Source organism: Giraffa tippelskirchi, chromosome 4, assembly GCF_054371585.1.
Source record: "Giraffa tippelskirchi isolate mGirTip1 chromosome 4, T2T-mGirTip1v1.2.pri, whole genome shotgun sequence".
NCBI lineage: Eukaryota > Metazoa > Chordata > Mammalia > Artiodactyla > Giraffidae > Giraffa > Giraffa tippelskirchi.
Genome location: NC_137278.1, coordinates 28,304,452 through 28,326,172, shown reverse-complemented (window position 1 = coordinate 28,326,172; position 21,721 = coordinate 28,304,452). Strand labels below are relative to the sequence as shown.

The following is a 21,721-nucleotide window of genomic DNA, read 5'->3' as shown; positions in this document are numbered from 1 at the left end:
CTCTTGTTCATGTCAGGAAAGAAAGGGGATGGGAAAGCCACACAAAATGCATTCATTTACATGGATTATTTAAAGCAAATTTCTTCCCAGGATACCCTGCAGATTTCTCTATAAGACAATGAAAAGATTATGTCACGTGGGTACTCATTCTGCACCGGAGGCTTCTCTGTAAGGAAGAAGGGGTAAATGGGTACTGGGTGGGCAACCAATGTTTTTGTCTTCATTTGTGTAAATGGTTTTGAGTACTTTGAAAGCAGCAACTAAGTTCTATACTTGGTTCATAGTATCTTTCACTTTAAAAAGTTTTTTATATTCTCATTTCCCTTCTTTGACCGTAATTGTGAGAGAGAATTGGTCTGTAACAATTATGACTCATTTAAATTAAAAATGATTCAATGTTACACATAAAGGCACTTACATGTAAGATGACTTGATGTTTTAAATTGACAATCAGGTTAATAAAGACCTTTTCCAGTACAAGATTAGTCAAGGAAGCTGGGAAAACTAAAGAAAACAAATAGACAAAACAGCAACAAAATCAGAAGGCTTAGATTTATGAAAAAGTATAGAAAAACTATTTTATCAGCATCAAGGCAGAGAAAACAAATCTTACCTTACAAAGGAAAAAAAAATCTCTTGACAAAAATTATTTAAACACAATGGAAAAATACCAAGAAATTTTTGAAGGAGTAAAAGGAGTTGAATTTTATAGATGTTCTTTTTTGTGACACTGATATAGAAATATAAGCTTAAGTATATGTATTTAAAATATAAAAGAGGGGCTGCCACTAGAATCAAAATGTGCTATGCAATTTTCAAATTAGGAGAAGAAATAAAGAAGAATAAAAGTTTAAACAATAGTAAAAAAGATAGTGAACTTCTAAAAAAAAACATAACATAGGTTGAGCTTGGACTTCTAATTTCAATTAGTTGCTTCTGTCAAGAGCATCTAGTAAGAGGCGATAAATAAGGAAAAGAAAAAAATTATCTATATGCCTGAGAGCTCTGAAGCTATTAGCACTCAAGGACATAAGAGAAGAGAGAAGTAGAGCACATGAGGTAACATTCTGTAAACCGCTTTTCTTGTTAGGCTCTTTTCTCATTCTTGAGGGAAAGTGGGTTACTGCTAAGTGATTACTATTCACCCTTCTTATAGAACAGTAGAGATAATTATTGGAAGAGTTGTGACCACAAAGGAAGACAAAATGTGAGAGGCCAAGATTCCAGAGGAATGGGAGGTGCAGACAGACTTGCACAACCATGCTGGTTGTCTTTCATGCAGCATTTTCTGAATTTCAAGTTGTGGAGGATTAAGTTAAAAGACTAAACAGAAAGCCACTGAAATGGAGGCCGAATCATCTGCAGTCTCATTGTACTGAGAGGCAAAATTAGCGTCTAGGTCCCGCCAAGAACAGAGGCCCTAATAAATGTTTTGGTCCGTCAGGCAGAAACTTTGCTACATCCTAGGAGCTACATCCTAGGAGCATCGATAAGCCAAAGGGAAACTGAGACTTACAAACCGGCCACAATCAATGCTTGGTGAGAATGAAGGGATGTGTTTCCGTGTATGCCTAGAGCAGAAAACAGTAGACTCACTCTCTACAAAAATGCAGTGTCAAGAATTTGATAAAAATTTAACAAGCACACTAAGGAAATATATAGATACATATGCATACACTATATATATAACTCTCTGTATGTGTGTGTGTATATATGTATCCCCTATGACTCGTCCATTACATTTATTTCTTATACGTGAACAAGATATACAATAATGTTTATATATGTGTTATAATAAGCCCAAACTAGGAGGGAAAAAAAAACAACTAAAATGGCTGTCAGTCAGTTCAGTCGCTTAGTCGTGTCCGACTCTTTGCGACCCCATGAACTGCAGCTCGGCAGGCCTCCCTGTCTACCACCAACTCCCGGAGTTTACTCAAACTCATGTCCATTGAGTCGGTGATGCTATCCAACCACCTCATCCTCTGTCGTCCCCTTCTTCTCCCGCCTTCAATCTTTCCCAGCAACAGGGTCTTTTCAAATGAGTCAGTTCTTCACATCAGGTGGCCAAAGTATTGGAGTTTCATAGAAAAAATGAATATTTTTGTGATAGTCAGCAAATGAAACACTCTACAGCAATGAAATTACAAACTTGCTTCTTACAACACCAAAGAGCATTTTCACAAAAAAAAGAAAATGAATTTAAACAGCCAGATCCAAAGATTACATAGGATTCCTTTTATGCAAACCTCAGAAATCAGGGAAATTGCTATAGATAGACTGAAGAGTTGTGGCTCCCTAAAATTCATCTGTTGAAAGCTAAGCCTCAACGTGATGGTATTTGGAGGGGAGCCCTTTGGGAGGTGATTAGGACATGATGGGGGAGCCCTCAGGAATGGGGTTTTGCCCTTAAAAAGTGACCCCAGAGAGCTTGCACATGGATCCTCTTCCACCATGCGAGGACACAGCAAAATGGGAGACTTGAACACAGAAGTGGAGCCTCAGCAGACACAGAATCTGCTGACACCTTGATGCTGGAATTCCAAGTCTTCAGAACTACGAGAAATACATTTCTGTTGTTTGCAGGCCACCCAGTCTGTGGGGGTGGTGTTAACAGTGTGAACGGTGACATTCAGGAAAATAATGACCGGGATAGGGCTTGAGAGAGGTTCTTTTAAGTCCTTTACCTTACTCTGGGTGGTAGTTACGTGGACATATTCACTATGAAATATGTCACTGAGTTTTGTGCCTATGATGTGTCAAATTTTCTATAGTTTTTTTCATCAATAATTTACAAAGTGTTTAACAAAAAAATAAATAAATAAACAGCAACATATATATTATTGAAATAAATAAGAAGAGGTTAAATCCTTGTAAAGAAGGTCACAATTGAGATATGTTTTGGTTTTAAAAAATTCAATTTGCCATTTCTGTAAGATTCACAACAAAATCAAAATAACAAAGAAGGATACTAATAAAGAGATGGGCAAATAGGGGGAAATGCCAGTGTGTAGGCATTTTTTCTACACAGCAGAGTATTCTTAGTATTGAAAATAAAATCATACAAAAAGCATATATCTGTAAAATGCAATTATTTAATATAAAGGGCAAGTCACAATGAAGATACAACTGTCATGGATCTCTGTTCCAAATTCACTAACCTCAAGGTATGTAAGAAAAAACTTTGGAATATAACTAGCAACAAGAAAAAGAATAATAGTCATTCTTGGACTGACATATATTGTCATATTTTTACAGTTCAAATAGAACAAAATAATAGATATAGTGTTAGAATAATGCAACAAATATTCAATATATTAAATCAAATAGATGATATCAAAATGTGTCCCTTATATAGAAAAAGTATTTTTTAACATTGTTCTAATACATTTACAAACAAAATATCACAGTTGTAATCATAAATTCTCTATTCACAATGTAATAAAACCAGGAATTTATTACAAAATGATCAAGAAACTAATCTAATCATTTGGAAATAAGAACAAAAACCTCTGCTAAATAATCTCTGCATCAAAAACTTAATCAAGGTTTCTATGATAAGTTATTAAATTTAGCTACAATAATATTTTATGTATCATAGTAATCTCATTGTAGCTGTTTAGTCACTTACAGGCATGGTTGAAACTTTAAAAAGAGAAAAATTCATTTACTTAATTATGTTTTTCATTAAATAAGCAATAATGAAACTAAATGAAATAAATATTGAACTCTAGAAACTAGAAAAGTTGCAGCAAAATAAAACTAATAAATTAAAAAGTATTAAATTAGAAAATAAAAAAGTTTTAAATGCATCTGAAAACTTTTAAAATTAAAAACCAATAATATGGGTGCAAATATATCAAGTCTACTAATGAAAGCCAAGAAGAAAATACAAATATGCAACACGATGGAGACCAAAAGGCATAAAAATCATAGTTAGCTAAGAGACAGCCTAAAAATGCTGCATTTTCTCCTAATGAAGAATGAGAAGACTCTTACTGTGCTACACATAGTGAAATTTTTGTGCATTAAAAAATTTACACTGCTGCCATAGGTTTTTCTGTGTGTTATTTCAATAACTTTATCAAAGTCATTTATTTTTTTGGTTTGTTGTTATTGTTTTTACCATTGTAAGGCATTTTACCCCTTTGTTTCCAAGGGAAGGTAAAAATGCAAGAGGTAATGACAATGTGAAGTCAACATGCTACTTTTCTATTCAGTTCAGTTCAGTCACTCAGTCGTGTCCGACTCTTTGCGACGCCATGAATCACAGCACGCCAGGCCTCCCTGTCCATCACCAACCCCCGGAGTTTACCCAAACTCATGTCCATCGAGTAGGTGATGCCATCCAGCCATCTCATCCTCTGTCGTCCTCTTCTCTTCCTGCCTCCAATCTTTCCCAGCATCAGGGTCTTTTCCAATGAGTCAACTCTTCGCATGAGGTGGCCAAAGTATTGGAGTTTCAGCTTCAACCTCAGTCTTTCCAATGAACACCCAGGACTGATCTCCTTTAGGATGCACTGGTTGGATCTCCTTGCAGTCCAAGGGACTCTCAAGAGTCTTCTCCAACACCACAGTTCAAAACCATCAATTCTTCGGCGCTCAGCTTTAGTCCAAGTCTCACATCCCTACATGACCACTGGAAAAACCATAGCCTTGACTAGACGGACCTTTGTGGGCAAAGTAATGTCTCTGCTTTTTAATATGCTGTCTAGGTTGGTCATAACTTTCCTTCCAAGGAGTAAGCGTCTTTTTATTTCATGTCTGCAATCACCATCTGCAGTGATTTTGGAGCCCCAAAAAATGAAGTCTGACACTGTTTCCACTGTTTCCCCATCTATTTCCCATGAAGTGATGGGACAAGATGCCATGATCTTAGTTTTCTGAATGTTGAGCTTTAAGCCAACTTTTTCACTCTCCTCTCTCACTTTCATCAAGAGGCTTTTTAGTTCCCCTTCACTTTCTGCCACAAGGATGGTATCTTCTGCATATCTGAGGTTATTGATATTTCTCCCAGCAATCTTGATTCCAGCTTGTGCTTCATCCAGCCCAGCGTTTTTCATGATGTACTCTGCATATAAGTTAAATAAGCAGGGTGACAATATACAGCCTTGATGTACTCCTTTTCCTATTTGGAACCAGTCTGTTGTTCCATGCCCAGTTCTAACTGTTGCTTCCTGACCTGCATACAGGTTTCTCAAGAGGCAGGTCACGTGGTCTGGTATTCCCATCTCTTTCAGAATTTTCCACAGTTTATTGTGATCCACACAGTCAAAGGCTTTGGCATAGTCAGTAAAGCAGAAATAGATGTTTTCTGGTACTCTCTTGCTTTTCGATGATCCAGCAGATGTTGGCAATTTGATCTCTGGTTCCTCTGCCTTTTCTAAATCCAGCTTGAACATCTGGAAGTTCACGGTTCAGGTATTGCTGAAGCCTGGCTTGGAGAATATTGAGCATTACTTTACTAGCGTGTGAGATGAGTGCAATTGTGCGGTAATTTGAGCATTCTTTGGCATTGCCTTTCTTTGGGATTGGGATGAAAACTGACCTTTTCCAGTCCTGTGGCCACTGCTGAGTTTTCCAAATTTGCTGGCATGTTGAGTGCAGCACTTTCACAGCCTCATCTTTGAGGATTTGAAATAGCTCAACTGGAATTCCATCACCTCCACTAGCTTTGTTCGTAGCGATGCTTTCTTTTCTATTAGGGTTACTCTATTATTAGTTCAACATGTGCCTCATACAAGACAAGACTTCCTAAACTATGTCTTGAGGCCTGACTTAATCTCAAAGCCTGGGTACATTCTTTGCCCAAAGATTACTATCTTGCTATTGATCATATCCTGGAGAGCAAGAATCCCAACACGTTATGAGAGAAGGATAAAAGAAAGTTACCAATGAGCAATTTATCCATGTTTTGAGCTTTGAGCAGAACCAAAAAGGGTGTAGAACCTGTATGTTTGTATATGTTCTTCCCCCTGCCCAGCAATCTTGATATTTCTCCCAGCAATCTTGATTCAAGCTTGTGCTTCTTCCAGCCCAGTGTTTCTCATGATGTACTCTGCCCAGTTTTACTGAGATACAATTGACATACAGCACTTCATAGGTGACCAGACTTAAACATATCATGAAATGATTATTATAAGTTTACTGAACATCTACCATCTAATATAGATACAATATTAAAGAAACAGAAGAAAAAAGTTTTTCTTGTGATGAGAACTCTTAGGATTTACTCTCTTAACAGCATTCATGTATAATATACAACAGTGTTAATTATGTTTATCATGTTAATATTGCATCCCTAGTATGTATTTGTAACTGGAAGTGGGTATCTTTTGACAATCTTCATCTAATTCCCTCTCCACCCAATACCCACCCCCGACTTCTGGTGGCCACAAATCTTATCTCTTTTTCAATGAGATTTTTTTTTTAAGTATAATTGACCTATAACACTATATTAGTTTCTGGAATACAACATAATGACTGGATATTTCCACACATCTCAAGATGATCACCATGATCAGTCTAGTTGCTGTTACCATACAAAGATACTACATAGTTACTGACCATACTCCCCAAGCAGAACCATAGATACAGAAAACAAAGAGGTAGTTGCCACATAGAAGGAAGGTGGGAGAGAAATAGGTAAAGCTAATTCAGAGATAGAAACTTTCAGTTCCAAAATAAACAAGCCACAGGGGTATGTATATATCCTTTTCCTTGTCTACTGGTAAGCAGAGCTTTGCTAGCATCCTGGCTAGCTTATGCGATGAACAACCCCGTATGCAACTTGGGGAGGTAAGATGGTGAAAGAGAATGAACACTGCTTCCAGCTACACAACTGTTTTCCTCTAGATGAGTGTGGCCTGAGGCAGAAAGGGTTACACTGAGGCTAAGTAATAAATGCAGGTCTTGCCTTTGTGTCAAGACTCCAAGAGACAGAATGAAACACTGGTGGTGGCATGGTTAAAGATGTGGCTGTGGATTTTCATTTGCTACTTTTGATGATTTATAGGATGTGCATAATCAACTTGATTTGGCTAACATATGTGAATGGTTACTAATGATGGCTTAAGTAACAACGACTCTGCTATGAAAGCACTTTATAAAAGGAAATTTCCTCAGAATAGAGTGCCTTGAGAACAATATTTTTCTGAGCCTTAATACAGAGTAGTGAGTTGAGCCCACTGTATTTTTATATATCTCTGGGAAAAACAATTAGTTCTTTTCAGTAAATGAAAAGGCATCTACAAAGGAAATTCTTTAGAAAATAGTTCATCAACCAAAGCCTAAGGGAATTGAAGGGAAAATAAATGCTGTGGAGGATTTAGAAACATTTTTTTTTTCTGCCTCCAATTAGAAAAACAATATATTTAACCCCTGGTCATTACTGTTGCCTGACATCATTGGTTTGCTTCTCAATTCTATTCTCCAAAGATTTTCTGGGACACTGAGTGCTGAAATTATGAAGATGAATGAAAACCCTAAAGTTTGTCAGAGATAGATCTATACGCATGTGTAATTCATCTTGTGGTTTCTTCTACTAAGACTTTATTGCAGGGATTTAAAAATATCAGTGAGAATTCTGGCATGTGGAGTCATCAACCAGAAATAACTTTGCACCAAATCCCCAAATGGTCTTTCTGATTGGCAGGCATGCACAAGCTGAGAAGTAGCATTTCCTCTTTCTCAGACTTATTCTGCCCTTTATTTGAAGGCAGCAGCAGTTAGAACTAAAATTCTTGAAAGTAATAGATCTTAATGTGGATTCAATTCTATATCGGTGGCAGATCCACACATTATAGATAACAGGTAAGTTATAAAGGACTTCTTGACTGTCTACAGTAGCTGAACTCAAATTACAAAATTTTAGGACTAAATGAAACTTTAGGAATTATTCATTCACTGCTAATTCTCTCATTTTGAAAAAAAAAATGAAGCCCACAAAACCTAAGATTTAAGATGTTTAGGTCTTTTAACAAAATCCACAATGTTAAATAAAACCTGTAGAATTCTTGACTTACAAAAGTTATCTGTCTGTTAATATTTTTAACCCATTCAGGATGATTATCTTACTAATAAAAAAATCATAATACTTTGCTTGATTATTGCTGATTTTTTTAATTGACAATATTAAGAGCATAGAAAATGCAATAAAACATAAGAAAAATATTGTCTGAATTTTCAGAAGTGGCTAGAAGATGTACTGTGGCAATAGCTGAAGGTCAGTTCTTATTAATTGCTTTAAAGATAGGAGAAGTAAAATGGCAGTGACTATTGGTGAATAATATGGGGAAAAAAACATCAGGTCACACTAAATTTGCTTTCTTCTTACCCAGATAAAGGCTGCTAAAGTTAGGTATATTTTGGTGTTAAAAAAATGATTACTTTTTCTTCATTATATCTTTCTTTGACAGTACTACAAAATGTTAGCCAGAGAACATATATGTTTAAACGAGAAACTCAATATGGGTTCACTTATCTGTCAGCTTCTAGTTAGTCTGGAGAACATTTCCAGTGGTTCCATTCAGTTCTTTCCTTGGATTTATTTGGTTCAGTACTCTCAGTCCACCAACTGACAAAAAAAGTAGAATATGGCTCATCAAATGGAATCCTTGGTAAAGTTCAAAAAAAGCACTTAGTATTATCAATGGCAAAATCAGAGTTAAAAATTATCTTGAAAATTTGTAACATTTTCAGCCAATAAAAAAATCTGACACTTGTAAATGCATAAAGTTCCAAACTTAGGATCAAAAATCCATTTTCATAAGTAGAGGATGAGAGAGACCATGGATGTCTCAGAGTTTTATTTTTAAAACAGGCTTGATATGAGCCTGTGATCTCATGTAGCTAATATATTCTAACACTGAATTTGCATGAATTCATAGATAAAGTTTACCAAGACACAGAGTCTGAAGGTTAACCCTGGATTGGGAGTTTTGCAGTTCAGATACTATATTCTGGGGGACTGTTACTCAGTTTAAAAAGCATGGAGCAGAGAAAGAAAGAGGCAGACAGATACAGGTAATGAAAGATGTTAAGAGTCCAGAGACTCATGAACAAATTGTAGTTTAAATTCAGTCATTCATCAAAACTTCCTTCATACATTAAGTACTGATTATTGTATAAGATCATGGAAATAGAGAGCCTTACTTCTTTGCTTGGAAAACTCTCAGTTGAATAAGGAAGAAAGAGATAAATATTTCTAATGTCACACGTTGGAATGGCATAGTAGCAGACCAGGGTGTCAGGATGCTTAAAAAATTGGGAATATTTAGCTTGAAAAGAAGTCTAAGGAAAAGAGTTATTTCAATCCACCTAAAAGAATTATTTTAATCCACCTAAAGGAGTGCTTTAGCCATCCTACAAGTAGGCTACAATCATTTCACTTCTGTATCTTTGCTCAGTCCATTACCCTCCTAGAATGTCCACTCCTCTAAATTCTACCAACCTTCAAGTTTTTGTTGCAAACCAATCACTTCCATCTTGCCAAACCACAGGGCTATGTCTGAGCTGACCATAAGAGCAGGCACTTCCATCACACACACACTTGGTGCCTCGTCTGTAACATCAAATGCTTCTATCAGAACCGATTCACCTGATCTTGTACTGTACACCTTTTAGAACAGGAATGAAACATCTGTTTTCAGTCTGTGACCATGCTTTGTACCGAAACTGAGCACACCAAGACTCAATAAATATCTTGTAGAAAGTCAATTAGCCTGCTTTCTTTAGTGAAGAACAACTCTCAGCTGACACCTCAAGTCCCTTCCTTGTGCACCACTTTTCCATCTAAGGAAGCAGAATTGCTCGCTCTCACATGAACTTCCAAACTTATGGAGGTGGAGTGAGAAGGCATTGCACATCTCTGAGGGTCCAGCCTGGTAAGGCTGTCAAGTTAAACAAAACTTCCTATCCCCAAAGGAGGTCTTGAATCTAGAACAATTTCTGTCTTTGTCTCAAGTGTCATGATTTAGTCCATAAAGTTTTGAGCCACAGAGAAAACTGATCTATTTGTGTCCTGTATCCTGAAACTTGCCAAGGTAACTTGCTTTCATCTTTCTGAATTTTTTTTACATCCATTACAAGCTATTAAAAGCCTCAGGCATGGACAGTGGTTCTTTGGGCTCAGCCATGGCTTCTTTGCTTCTGAAAACCAGTATTTTCTGTTGAACATGTCTTCATCTTGTTACAAAATAGGGCTCATGAATTCGGCCCTGCCCAGGGAGCAATCAGCATGCTGGTGATTGCTTTGAAAGCAGTATTATACTAATACAGGATCTCATTAAAACCCCTTTCATGGGAGCTGGGGGTTTCTTCCCAATCCAAATGGAGATGGTGGTGTTCATTATGTGTTCAGAAGTGTTCTCTGTACCATTAAATGGCTTGAGGAAAGAAAATCTTTTGACCTTTGTAATTGCTACAATATTATGTAGGGTTCTTTCTCCAGTTGAACAGAGTAATAAATATTGCAGAGCTGTACATTTTTTTCCTCCAAAAATGCAATTAAAATAGGGGGAAAAATTCTTCTGAGGGCATTTCAGTGGTGCTATCCCATCCAACATTTTGGAGGGGCATTCGTGGGGGGGGGTGCAGATTATGCTGCAAGACGCTGCGTGCATTTGGGATAATTTCCAGCAACTGGCTTGGGGCCTCAGGTTTCAGAATTAGTTCATCTATGGCTTCGGCTCCATAGAAGTTTCTGACTCATTAAGACTGTCTTGTCAGGGTAGGTATGTGATCAGTTTCTGGACTGCGAACTAAGCCCAATAAATTGCTGAACTCGGCTTAAAAAGTTAATTACCAAACCTGGTGCATGTGGTGCAGAAAAAAAAGGACAGAAAGTAAAAATTAATGTTCAGACATGCAGTTTTTTTAAAAATTAACTTCAAAAATATAAATATTCCACTGGTATTACTTGGGACTGAACACAGTCTCAACTCACCTCCGAGTTCCAGTCTCTTGATTACTTGCCAACCTGTTTCCTTTTTCTGTTCTCTTACAGGTCCGTGTGGGGATGCGCTTGGATATTTGTCAAGGTATCTTGACAGATCATGTGCAATGCACAAGGCAGGAACAGTTTTCCCAGACACATTACAAATGTCCACATTGAAGGTAAATATGACATGGGGTTTTAGTAGAAATGTATTTTGAGTTCCAGTTCACAAGTTTTCCTGAAGGGCTGCCATTTTATGTTTTCTGGAGGAAATTCCTTGGTGCATTTCCAAAAAAACAAAAGTTTTTTTTTTTTTTTCTTCAAACTGGTAATATAAAAATAACTGCTATAGTGTTCACAGTGGACCCAGTCCTGCTTCTGTGCCTGGAACTTTGGAAGCTGTGATAGGAGGTGGGGGGGCCATCAGCACAGCTATTCCACGCTGGGGGCAGTTTAGGAGGATGGTTGAACCGTCCCCCTTTCACTCTGTTCTCTTTCATTGTGCCCTGGGTTTGGTGGAGTACAGGGAGGAAGTGGACCCTGATCTTTCTGTTTTCATCCTCTTCCTCCTCATGGGTTGAACATAAACATGATTCCTTTCACCAGATATGCTTGAACAATCCTATTAATAGCTTTCCTGTGTCAGATTTAAATATACCTAAGAAAGCAGAGTTAAGCTAAAGGTACTGCCAAGTATAAACTCTGTAAATGCACAGACCCATCTTTTCATTCTTGAGCCTTGTGGTGCCTGGCACAGGGCCTGGCATGGAAAATTAAGACTCACTCTTAGTCTTTGCTGAAATAAGCAATGAGCAATGTTCGAAGACTAGCATGTGAATACAGTAATGCCTTCACAGAAGTACATGCAAAGTGCTTCAGGATCACCATGGATGGAGTACCTGCAGAGCATAGAAGTGTTTCAGTAAATGTTGATGAAATCATCTGAGGGGTTGCACACCCCAGACCTGTTGTTTCACCTAGATTACCATTTTCTAGAAAGCTACCCTGTTCCTTATTTCTCCAGCCCCAAACAAGCATCATTTCCAGAGTGCTTACAGGTAGGCAGGTGCTGTGATAGGTGCTCTGGCTCATTGAGTGTAATCTTTCAAATAGTTTTGTTATGTACATGTACTCTCTGTAAATACAGTTACACCCATTTAAAAGACATAATAATCCAGGCTTGGGAAATGCAGGTCTCTCCTCAAATGGATAGCAGTTGTAATGAGAAAATTAAGGCCTCAAATCTAATTATGTCTTAAACACCAAGCCTCTTATCCATCCATACCATCATGCTACAGAACAGGAGAACAGAAGAGACATTCTGTCTTCCCTGCTAGGAAGAAAAAGTGTATACATCTAGTCTCCTCCCTCCTAATTCTTAAAGTGCTATGTTCATTTCTTAGGTGTTTTTCTTATCTATACCTTACAGTGATTTTTATTTGCTTTATTAAAAATCGGGGAAAAAGAAGGAAAGCCTGGAAAATCCACATAACCAGTCAACACTATCTCCTCCCAGTCCTCCAATTTATCCTGGAAAAACTTTGCAGTTGGCTAATGGTTACAACATCAACCAATAACTTCTTTCTCTTTCCTCATTAAACTAGAGGGAAAAAAAAAAATCAACTGATGCACTCACTGCATCCTTGTTGACTGGTGGCTCATTACAGAGGCTAATAAGAGAAAATACATTCTCATATACTGATCATTGGAGCTCAGAGAATTTGAAGAGAGCCACCTGCTGAGTAAGTATCCATTTTTGCTTCTGACTTTGTATGTATTAGTCTGGTCAATTTCCCCAAGCTGGCCTGATTAGGAAAGTTTTATTAAAACAAATGGAGATGAGACTTAAAATTAGTAGAGGAAAGCCAAAGCTGTGTCTGAACCACTCTCACAGGCTTCATCCTCAGCCAGACGTGCTGACCACTTGGCACAGGTCTGTGGCAGAGACTGCAGTGCATTCATCAGAAACTCAAGCCTTTCCTTCTTGCACAGAGCTTGACTTATGTCCCGGCATCCCCTGCAAACAGCTGCCATCCTCCATTTTCCATCCAACTGAGGAAAATGAGGCATGCTGTTTTCAGATCCCAGCCATCAAACGTCGTCACATGCACATGCTCAATCCCAGTCTCCCTCCCTCCCAACTTCCCTCTCTTCCTGCCTCTCTCTCTCTTTTATCTACTTTCTAAATTTGTTGTTGTTGTTGTTGTTGTTCAGGTGACTCATTAACTATGTATAAAATATAACAGATTTATAGACTGAATTTTAGACTGAATTTCCAAATGACTGCATGGATATCAATGTTTTACATTGCCAAACAGTTACTAATAAGACTTTAAAAGAACAAGAAGTGAGTTTCTATGTATTAAAGTCCTCAGATTTCAAGGATGGTCTGTTACTATGTGTTATGAACTAAATGTCTGCATCCTCCTCCAACAAAATTTATTTGTTGAAGCCCTAACCTATCTGCCCAGCATATAAGATGTGATGGTATTAGATGGTGGGCCTTGGGAGGTGGTTAGGATTAGATGAGTCCTCATGAATGAGATTAGAGGCCTTATAAGAGATACAAGGGAACAGTCTTCCCCTCTCTGTTCTCTGCCACGTGAGAATATAGGAGAAGTACAAAGTCTAAAATCTGAACAAGGACTCTCATCTGAACTTGACCATTTTGACTTACAGCTTCCAGAGCTTTATATTCCACAGATATAAAGTTTTGTTGTTGTTGTTGTTTACAAGTCACCCAGTCTATATTTTTGTTATAGTAGCCCAGATGACTGAGACCAAAAATAGTGCTAATTTAACTAATTAATATTCTTTAATAGATTAAGCTGCTTATGGGATACACAGATTTTCTCTTTCCTTTATAGAAAAAGACTTGGAAAAAATCATATGCCATATTCTAACATACTTACATAGAGATTCAAAAACAAATGTATCAATCTATTTAATTTTATAGATATAGATATCAATATAGACATAGAATAGGCATAAGTGTACATATAGATGTAAATGTAGCTATATAGATAGATTCAGATACAGATAGAAATACAGATGTGTTGCCTTACAAAGATAAATTTATGCCTATATACAAATTTGGCACAAATCTCATCACATAACATATTTCAGTGAAAGTTTTATGAACTTGAAACTTAAGGTGAAAACAACCAAACTGAATACAGTTGCCTGGAAATTTTTCTTGTGAATTATTTAATATCACAATAATAAGAACCTCAAAACAATTGACTTTATAAACATAGGAACACAAAAAAGAGACTAAGAAAGAAAAAGAAGGGGAAGAGAATGAAGGCGCTTTATAGTTATATTTGTGAAATTCTCCATGAAAGGTTTATCTTGAAGATCCAAGTACAAATCTCATAGATTCAAGTAGGATAAATCAAGAAAAATTCAGAATTTGATAAGAAGTGTTATTGTAGATTTTAAGCCTCATGTAGGAAATAACCTCCTCAAGAACCGAAATATGTTCAATTTAACAAAGCATTTTGAGGGATGACCATGAATAAGTCATTCTGCAGAGTTAAAATATGAATAATACTTAAGAGTGTAACAAGACAGCTTCCCAATCCAAGGGAAGAACAGGGTTGGGTAAGGCCATTTAAACAGTGTGTACCAAGTACAATATAAGTATACACAGGATACAATGGAAATTTGGGCAATCACAGAAAGATTACCAGAGGAGATGACAACACAGCTGAATCCTGAAAGACAGGAAGGTTTTGGATAAGCACAAGCTGGAAGCAGACAAGTGTAGGAAGACAGCAAGCATGGCATATTTCTCTTATCATTGAATTTCTGCTCAAAAACCCTTATATGTCAGAAAAGTTGTATGTACAAAATTTTGTATAATTTTATTTGGAATAAATCTATTAAAAGGCTGAAAATATGAAATGTGCCTTAATCAAATCAAAGATGAAGAATTCTTAGAAGTTAAGAAAAGCAGATAACATCACATCTACAGGGAAACAAAATAGAAACTTACAAAATGGGCAGAAAATTAAGAGCTGAAGCAGAGGCAGTGAGTGGAGTGAACTGTGCTTTGAGCTACAAATAAGGAAAAGTGAAGTGAAAGTGAAAGTCACTCAGTTGTGTCTTACTCTTTGTGACCCCATGGAATTCTCCAGGCCAGAATACTGGAGTGGATAGCCTTTCTCTTCTCCAGGGGATCTTTCCAACCCAGGGATCAAACCCAGGTCTCCCGAATTGCAAGCAGATTCTTTACCAGCTGAGCCAAAAGGGAAGCCCAAGAATACTGGAGTGGGTAGCCTATCCCTTCTCCAGTGGATCTTCCCAGCCCAGGAATCGAACTGGGGTCTCCTATATTGCAGGCAGATTCTTTACCAACTGAGCTATCAGGGAAGCCCACAAATAAGGGAAGAGGAAATAAAAAACCACATAATCAATTCACCTACAACAAACTCAGGATGTGGTCCATTCCAGGTTGGTTCCATGGGTCCACAATAGCATCAGTGACCCTCAGGCTCTCCTTATATTCTTTGTTTGCTAATAGTTTCTGTTGTCAAGGTTAGGTACAGTTTTTTATGACTCCCAACACCATTTACTGACTTGAAATCTCCCAAGCAGGAAAAGGTAGAGTATAGGAAGAAAGACTTTCATCTTGTGTATTCCTTTCTTTTATAATGAAAGGAGAAAAATCTTCCCCAGAGACTAATAATTCTAACATAATTCTTATGTTCTCCGGCTACATGTTCTCCTCTTGACTAAGCACAGACAAAGAAAGTAGAGCCTGCTATGACTAGATAAACAAGCGATCATTCAAATTCTGGGGCTGGACACATTATAGCTCCCTGCCAAGTGAAGGTCCTGGTAGTGAGAAAGGGTACAATCTGAGGGGTAAATAAATGCACCAGACGTTTGTCATTCAATTGCTACTGCTACTGCTAAGTCATCTCAGTCGTGTCCGACTCTGTGAGACCCCATAGATGGCAGCCCAGCAGGCTCCACGGTCCCTGGGATTCTCCAGGCAAGAACACTGGAGTGGGTTGCCATTTCCTTCTCCAATGCATGAAAAGTGAAAAGTGAAAGTGAAGTCACTCAGTCGTGTCCAACTCTTAGCGACCCCATGGACTGCAGCCTACCAGGCTCCTCCGTCCATGGGATTTTCCAGGCAAGAGTACTGGAGTGGGGTGCCATTGCCTTTTCCCATTCAATTGCTAAGCCATGTCCAACTCTTTGCTGTCCCATGGACTGCAGGACGCCAGGTTTCCCTGTCCTCCACTATCTCCTGGAGCTTGCTCAAACTCATGTCCATTGAGTCCAATCATCTCATCTTCTATTGCCCCCTTCTCTTTCCTCCTGTCCTCAATCTTTCCCAGCCTCAGAATATTTTCCAAAGAGCTGGCCCTTCATATTACGTAGCCAAAGTATCAGAGCATCAGCTTCAGCATCAGTACTTCCAATGAATATTCTTTAGGTTGATTTCTTTAGGATTGACTGGTTTGATCTCCTTGCAGTCCAAGGGAAAAACTACACCAGGCATATGGAACTCAGATTAGGATCACATGGCATAAGGAGCTGGAAATAACCTTGCAATAAATGACAAGGATGCTTGTTATTAGAACTGTATTGAAGTAACAAGTCTGTGTTATTTCCTTCATTCTAGCTTGTGTTTCACAGTGTTCCTTGTTTGCCTTGAAAACACACAAAGCAGTGGATATGAGAAACTGGGCTGGGGAGGGGCTCCTAAATGGCTTCCTAATCAAGAGGTGTAGGGACCCTGAAACCCTTTATACAAATTATTAGCAAGTTCCATACATCAGTACATCCTCCTCTATAGAAGGAGCTTATATGCACAAGGAGGCAAACTGAGACTCAAAAACTATGATTAAAAAACCATTAAAGACAGATTGTGAAGATTCCATGGAGAAGGAAACGGCAACCCACTTCAGTATTTCTGCCTAGGAAATCCCATGGACAGAGGAGCCCAGTGGGCTACAGTCCATGGGGTCACAAAAGAGTGGGACATGACTTAGTGACTAAGCAACAACAAAGCAGAGTAAACCCAATGAACTGAAAAACAGATTGAAAAGTATAAGCGTGTGATAAGAACAAATTAAGCAAACTTGGTATTTCCAGAGAACTACAAACAATTATATCACATTCATAAAATGGGAACAGACTGCTTAAAAAAAAAAAAAGAACCAATTAGAGATCTTGAAAAACAAATGTAAAGTCATAACTGTAAGGGCAAAGACAAATTTAAAATAAGAGCCTAAATTCTCTCTTGAAAATACATAGAATTCCCTCTTCCCTTTTCTTAGAGCATTTACTTTGGAAAACTTGTAATTCTAAGTTTCAATCTCTTTGAAGTGATTGAACTTTAAAAAGTTAAATAAGCATGTTGTCCACTTTACAGCCCAGGAATAACTTTATCAAGGACCTGAGAGCCATCTCTTTAAAATGTAATTATCCAAAGGGAGAGCACACCCCTACAGCCCAGTTTCTGTGGGAGGGGTGTGATCTAAGTCGCTTCATTCATGTCCAACTCTTTGTGACCCTATGGATCTTAGCCTGCCACGCTCCTCTGTCCATGAGATTCTCCAGGCAAGAATACTGGAGTGGGTTGCCATGCCCTCCTCCAGGGGATCTTCCCGACCTAGGGATTGAAACTGCATCTCTTATGTCTCTTATGCATTGGCAGGTGGGTTCTTTTCCACTAGTGCCACTTAGATTCCCACCAAATTGTAAAACTACTTTCTGCTATAAAATATAAGGAGTTTCTTTTTACCTCTGGATGAAACCAATTAGCTATCATAGATGGTCATCTCAACTATAAAGTAAATTTAGGATGACTTATCCTTAAATTTATGATGACATAGGGCTTTCCTCATAGCTCAGTTGGTAAAGAATCTGCCTGCAATGCAGGAGACCCATGTTCTATCCCTGGGTTGGGAAGATCACCTGGAGAGGGAAATAGTAACCCACTCCAGTATCCTTGCCTGGAAAATCCCATGGACAGAGGAGCCTGGTGGGCTGCAGTTTCAAAGAGTTGAGCATGTCTGAGCAATGAACACTTTACTTCATGTATGACAAGTGATGCTATAAGTCCTCTTACTTGAGGACTCGTTATTTATCTTGAGAATGTGTGTCATGGACTGTGTGTGTTATGCAATTTGAAAGAGTGAGGCTTTTTTCTGTGTTTGCAGATTCTTAAAAGATTACCTGTGATGCATATCATATCTGGTTTAATACTTATTTAATAATAAAATTGGTTTTCTTCCACTTCTACTCTTGTGGAGAGGTTTTCTTGGGTAGTAGGAAGGTTTGTTTTAATTATATTTTCCTGAACACAAGTAAAGTACAAATTACAGAGTTGGAAGAGTGAGCCAAAAAGTTCTTCCAGAAGGCAATGTATTATAAACCAACTATATGACAGAAAGTTAAGTGACATAGGGGTAGGTCCAGAGTTCTGTTATATAGTTAGTAGGATTTCTAGAAAAGAATGAATATAATTGAGGTGAGATTATAATACAAAAAGAAAAAAAAAGAGAAATCAACTTCTCTACATCATAGGAGAGATATTAGCTTTTAAACTAAAAACAAATGTCATCTGGTCCCATCACTTCATGACAAATAGATGGGCAAACAATGGAAACAGTAACAGACTATTTTCTTGGGCTCCAAAATCACTTCAGATGGTGACTGCAGCAACAAAATTAAAAGATGCTTGCTCCTTGGAAGAAAAGCTGTAACAAACCTTGACAGTGTATTAAAAAGCAGAGACATTACTTTGCCAACAAAGGTCAGTCTAGTCAAAGCTATGGTTTTTCCAGTAGTCACGTGTGGATGTGAGATTTGGACCATAAAGAGGTCTGAGTGCCGAAGAATTGATGCTTTTGAACTGTGGTGTTGGAGAAGACTCTTGCAAGTCCCGTGGACTGCAAGGAGATCAAACCAGTCAATCCTAAAGGAAATCAGTCCTGAATATTCATTGGAAGGACTGATGCTAAAGCTGAAACTCCAATACGTTGGCCACCTGATGTGAAGAACTGACTCATTGGAAAAGATGCTGATGCTGGAAAAGATTGAAGGCAGGAGGAGAAGGGGATGACAGAGGACAAGATGGTTGGATGGCATCACTGACTCAATGGACATGAGTCTGAGCAAGCTCCAGGAGTTGGTGAAGGACAGGGAAGCCTGGCATGCTGTAGTCCATGGGGTCACAAAGAGTCAGGCACTACTGAGAAACTGAACAACAATGAACAGCAACAAACAAAAAGAAAAAACTGAGTCCCAAAAAAGATAAATGGAAAAGAAAAAAAGATGACACTTCAACATATTAAAGTGAAATTATAGAACTTCAGTGAATGAGAAAGCCCAAAATGTGGTCAGAGGAAAAGAATGCACATTCAAATTAAAAAGATAAATCATTATTAGCATTATAAATATTGGAAGACAGTTGAGTCATTTCTTCAAAGATGTGATAAAAAATTATCTCAAACCTAGAATTTTATACCTAAGCAAACAGTACTTGAGAAAGAACCAAACTTGGAATTTTTCATGTGGGTACAGTCATAAGAAGTTTTAACCTCCACATACTATTGGTTATATATGCCATTAATTTTTTTTAATCCAAGAATTAGAAAATATAGAACATAAGGTTAAAGACACTAGTAACACAGTAAAGCATGGTGATATATAATATAAAAAGACAAAACTTGAAAAAAAATACCAAAGGATCTTAACTTAAGAAGTCAGCAGGAAGAAAAAGTATATGAATTTTAAGCCTCTTCTCTTATCTAAGACAAGATATAACTAAAAATTAACCCTAGATATTAATAAGTAAATATAAAATTGAAAACGTATGTTAAAATTTTTATGATAACCACTAGAGGGATAATTAGCATGCACAACTGTTACACTTCCAGTGGGAGAAAATATTAAAAATTAAAACCCTGTTCATCTAAAATAAGAAAAGAGGAAAGAAATTTACAACAAAACAGAGTAGACTCAAATAAAAACCAAGATGGAAAATGTAAACTGCATTCACCATAAATTTAAATACATTAAATTCCCTATTAAACAGAGACCTTCCAATCAACTAACAAAATAATATATTCAAATGATAAGAATATATCAGAATGATATCTAAAATGATTTAGCAGTAGAAATAAACAAATAGAAAAATGTATTTGTATATATACATACATATATACACATATATATATATATACATATATATATATATATATATACACACACACACACAAACACACACACACACACATATATATATAAAATCTGCCTGCTAATGCAGGAGACACAAGAGATATGGGTTTGATTCCTGGGTCAGGAAGATCCTCTGGAGAAGGGAATGGCAACCCACTCCAGTATTCTTGCCTGGGAAATCCCATGGACAGAGGAGCCTATAGGGCTACAGTCCCTGGGGGTCACAAAGAGTTGGACACAACTTTGCAACTGAGCACTTATATATCAGGAAGAGACTGACAGTAAGAAAAATGTATCGATATCACAATAAAAATTAAAATTCATCATGAAAAGTAATGAGAAAAACAAAATGTTTAAATCCATTCAAGAATGATAAAACTGAATAGACAAATATTTACTTAAAACATTGGAAAGATGTCAATAATATGTCTCTAAAATGTCACTAAGCATACTTTTACTGCTGTGTTATACCAAATGTTCAGGAAATAGTTTATTCCTATGTATTACAAATTTTTCCAGATTCTCATCCCATTCATCTAGTTAATTAATGAGTACTGTGTTGATGGGAGAGCTTCCCAATATAGCTTAAAAGATTAGCAAAATTGTGATATAAAAACAAAAAAAGGCAGCACCAAAAGTTAAAACTATAATCACTTAAAAAGATAGATGAAAATGTTAAATAAAGTAGTAGTGTGGACAGTGACTACAGCCACAAAATTAAAAGATGCTTGCTCTTTGGAAGAATAGCTATGACAAACCTAGACAGTGTATTGAAAAGCAGAGACCTCACTTTGCCAACAAAGATCCATATAGTAAAATTATGGTTTTTCCAAAAGTCATGCATGGATGTGAGGGTTGGACCATAAAGAAGGATGAGTGCCAAAGAACTGAACCTTTTGAACTGCCGTGCTGGAGAAGAATCTTGAGAGTCCCTTGGACAGCAAGGAGATCAAACCAGACAATCCTAAAGGAAATCAACCCTGAATATTCATTGGAAGGACTGATGCTGAAGCTGAAGTTCCAATACTTTGGCTACCTAATGCAAAGGGCCGATTCACTGGAAAAGATTCTGAAGCTGGGAAGGATTGGAGGGATTTGTTCACATGATTTCTATTGTTATTAATCAGAGGAGAAGCAAAAGTTGCTATTTTTCAAAGCTACCTGCAGTTCATGTGACTGATATTATCAAGAATACAAAAGAGGGACTTCCCTGGTGGTCCAGTTGTTAAGAATCCACCTTCCAATGAAGGTTATGTGGGCTCGATCCCAGGTCAGGGAACTAAGATCCCACATGCCCTGAGGCATGACCAGAAATAAAAAAAAAATAAAATAAAACAAGGGGAAACAGAATTGTTTTTTAGTTTATTCTCGTCTGGTTTGGGAAAAATATTTTAACACACCTTTTGGATATGCAAAAGATTGGCCCTGAATCTACTAAAGGCTGAGACAAAAGGAGGAAAATGTTCTAAACCACAAACTAGCTTCTAGATAGGAGAGGAAATTAGGGGAGTCCAGAACTCCAAAGTCCTGGAGTATGGCAAGAAAAACCAGGAAGGGAGTTGTGATCTAGGGAGGGCCATA

The 21,721-nt window shown here is 37.5% G+C and overlaps 1 protein-coding gene across 1 annotated transcript in view; it reads right to left on the bottom strand.

The window, feature by feature from the left end:
• Positions 1 to 8,102: 8,102 nt before the first annotated feature.
• LOC145546554 (uncharacterized) overlaps positions 8,103 to 21,721 on the bottom strand; it is a 590,051-nt gene continuing 576,432 nt past the window's right edge. Inside the window, exon 8 of the mRNA XM_081593669.1 lies at positions 8,103 to 8,575. Within this exon, the coding sequence (XP_081449795.1) occupies positions 8,564 to 8,575 (12 nt within the window). The 3' untranslated portion in view covers positions 8,103 to 8,563. The remainder of the gene's footprint in view (positions 8,576 to 21,721) is intronic.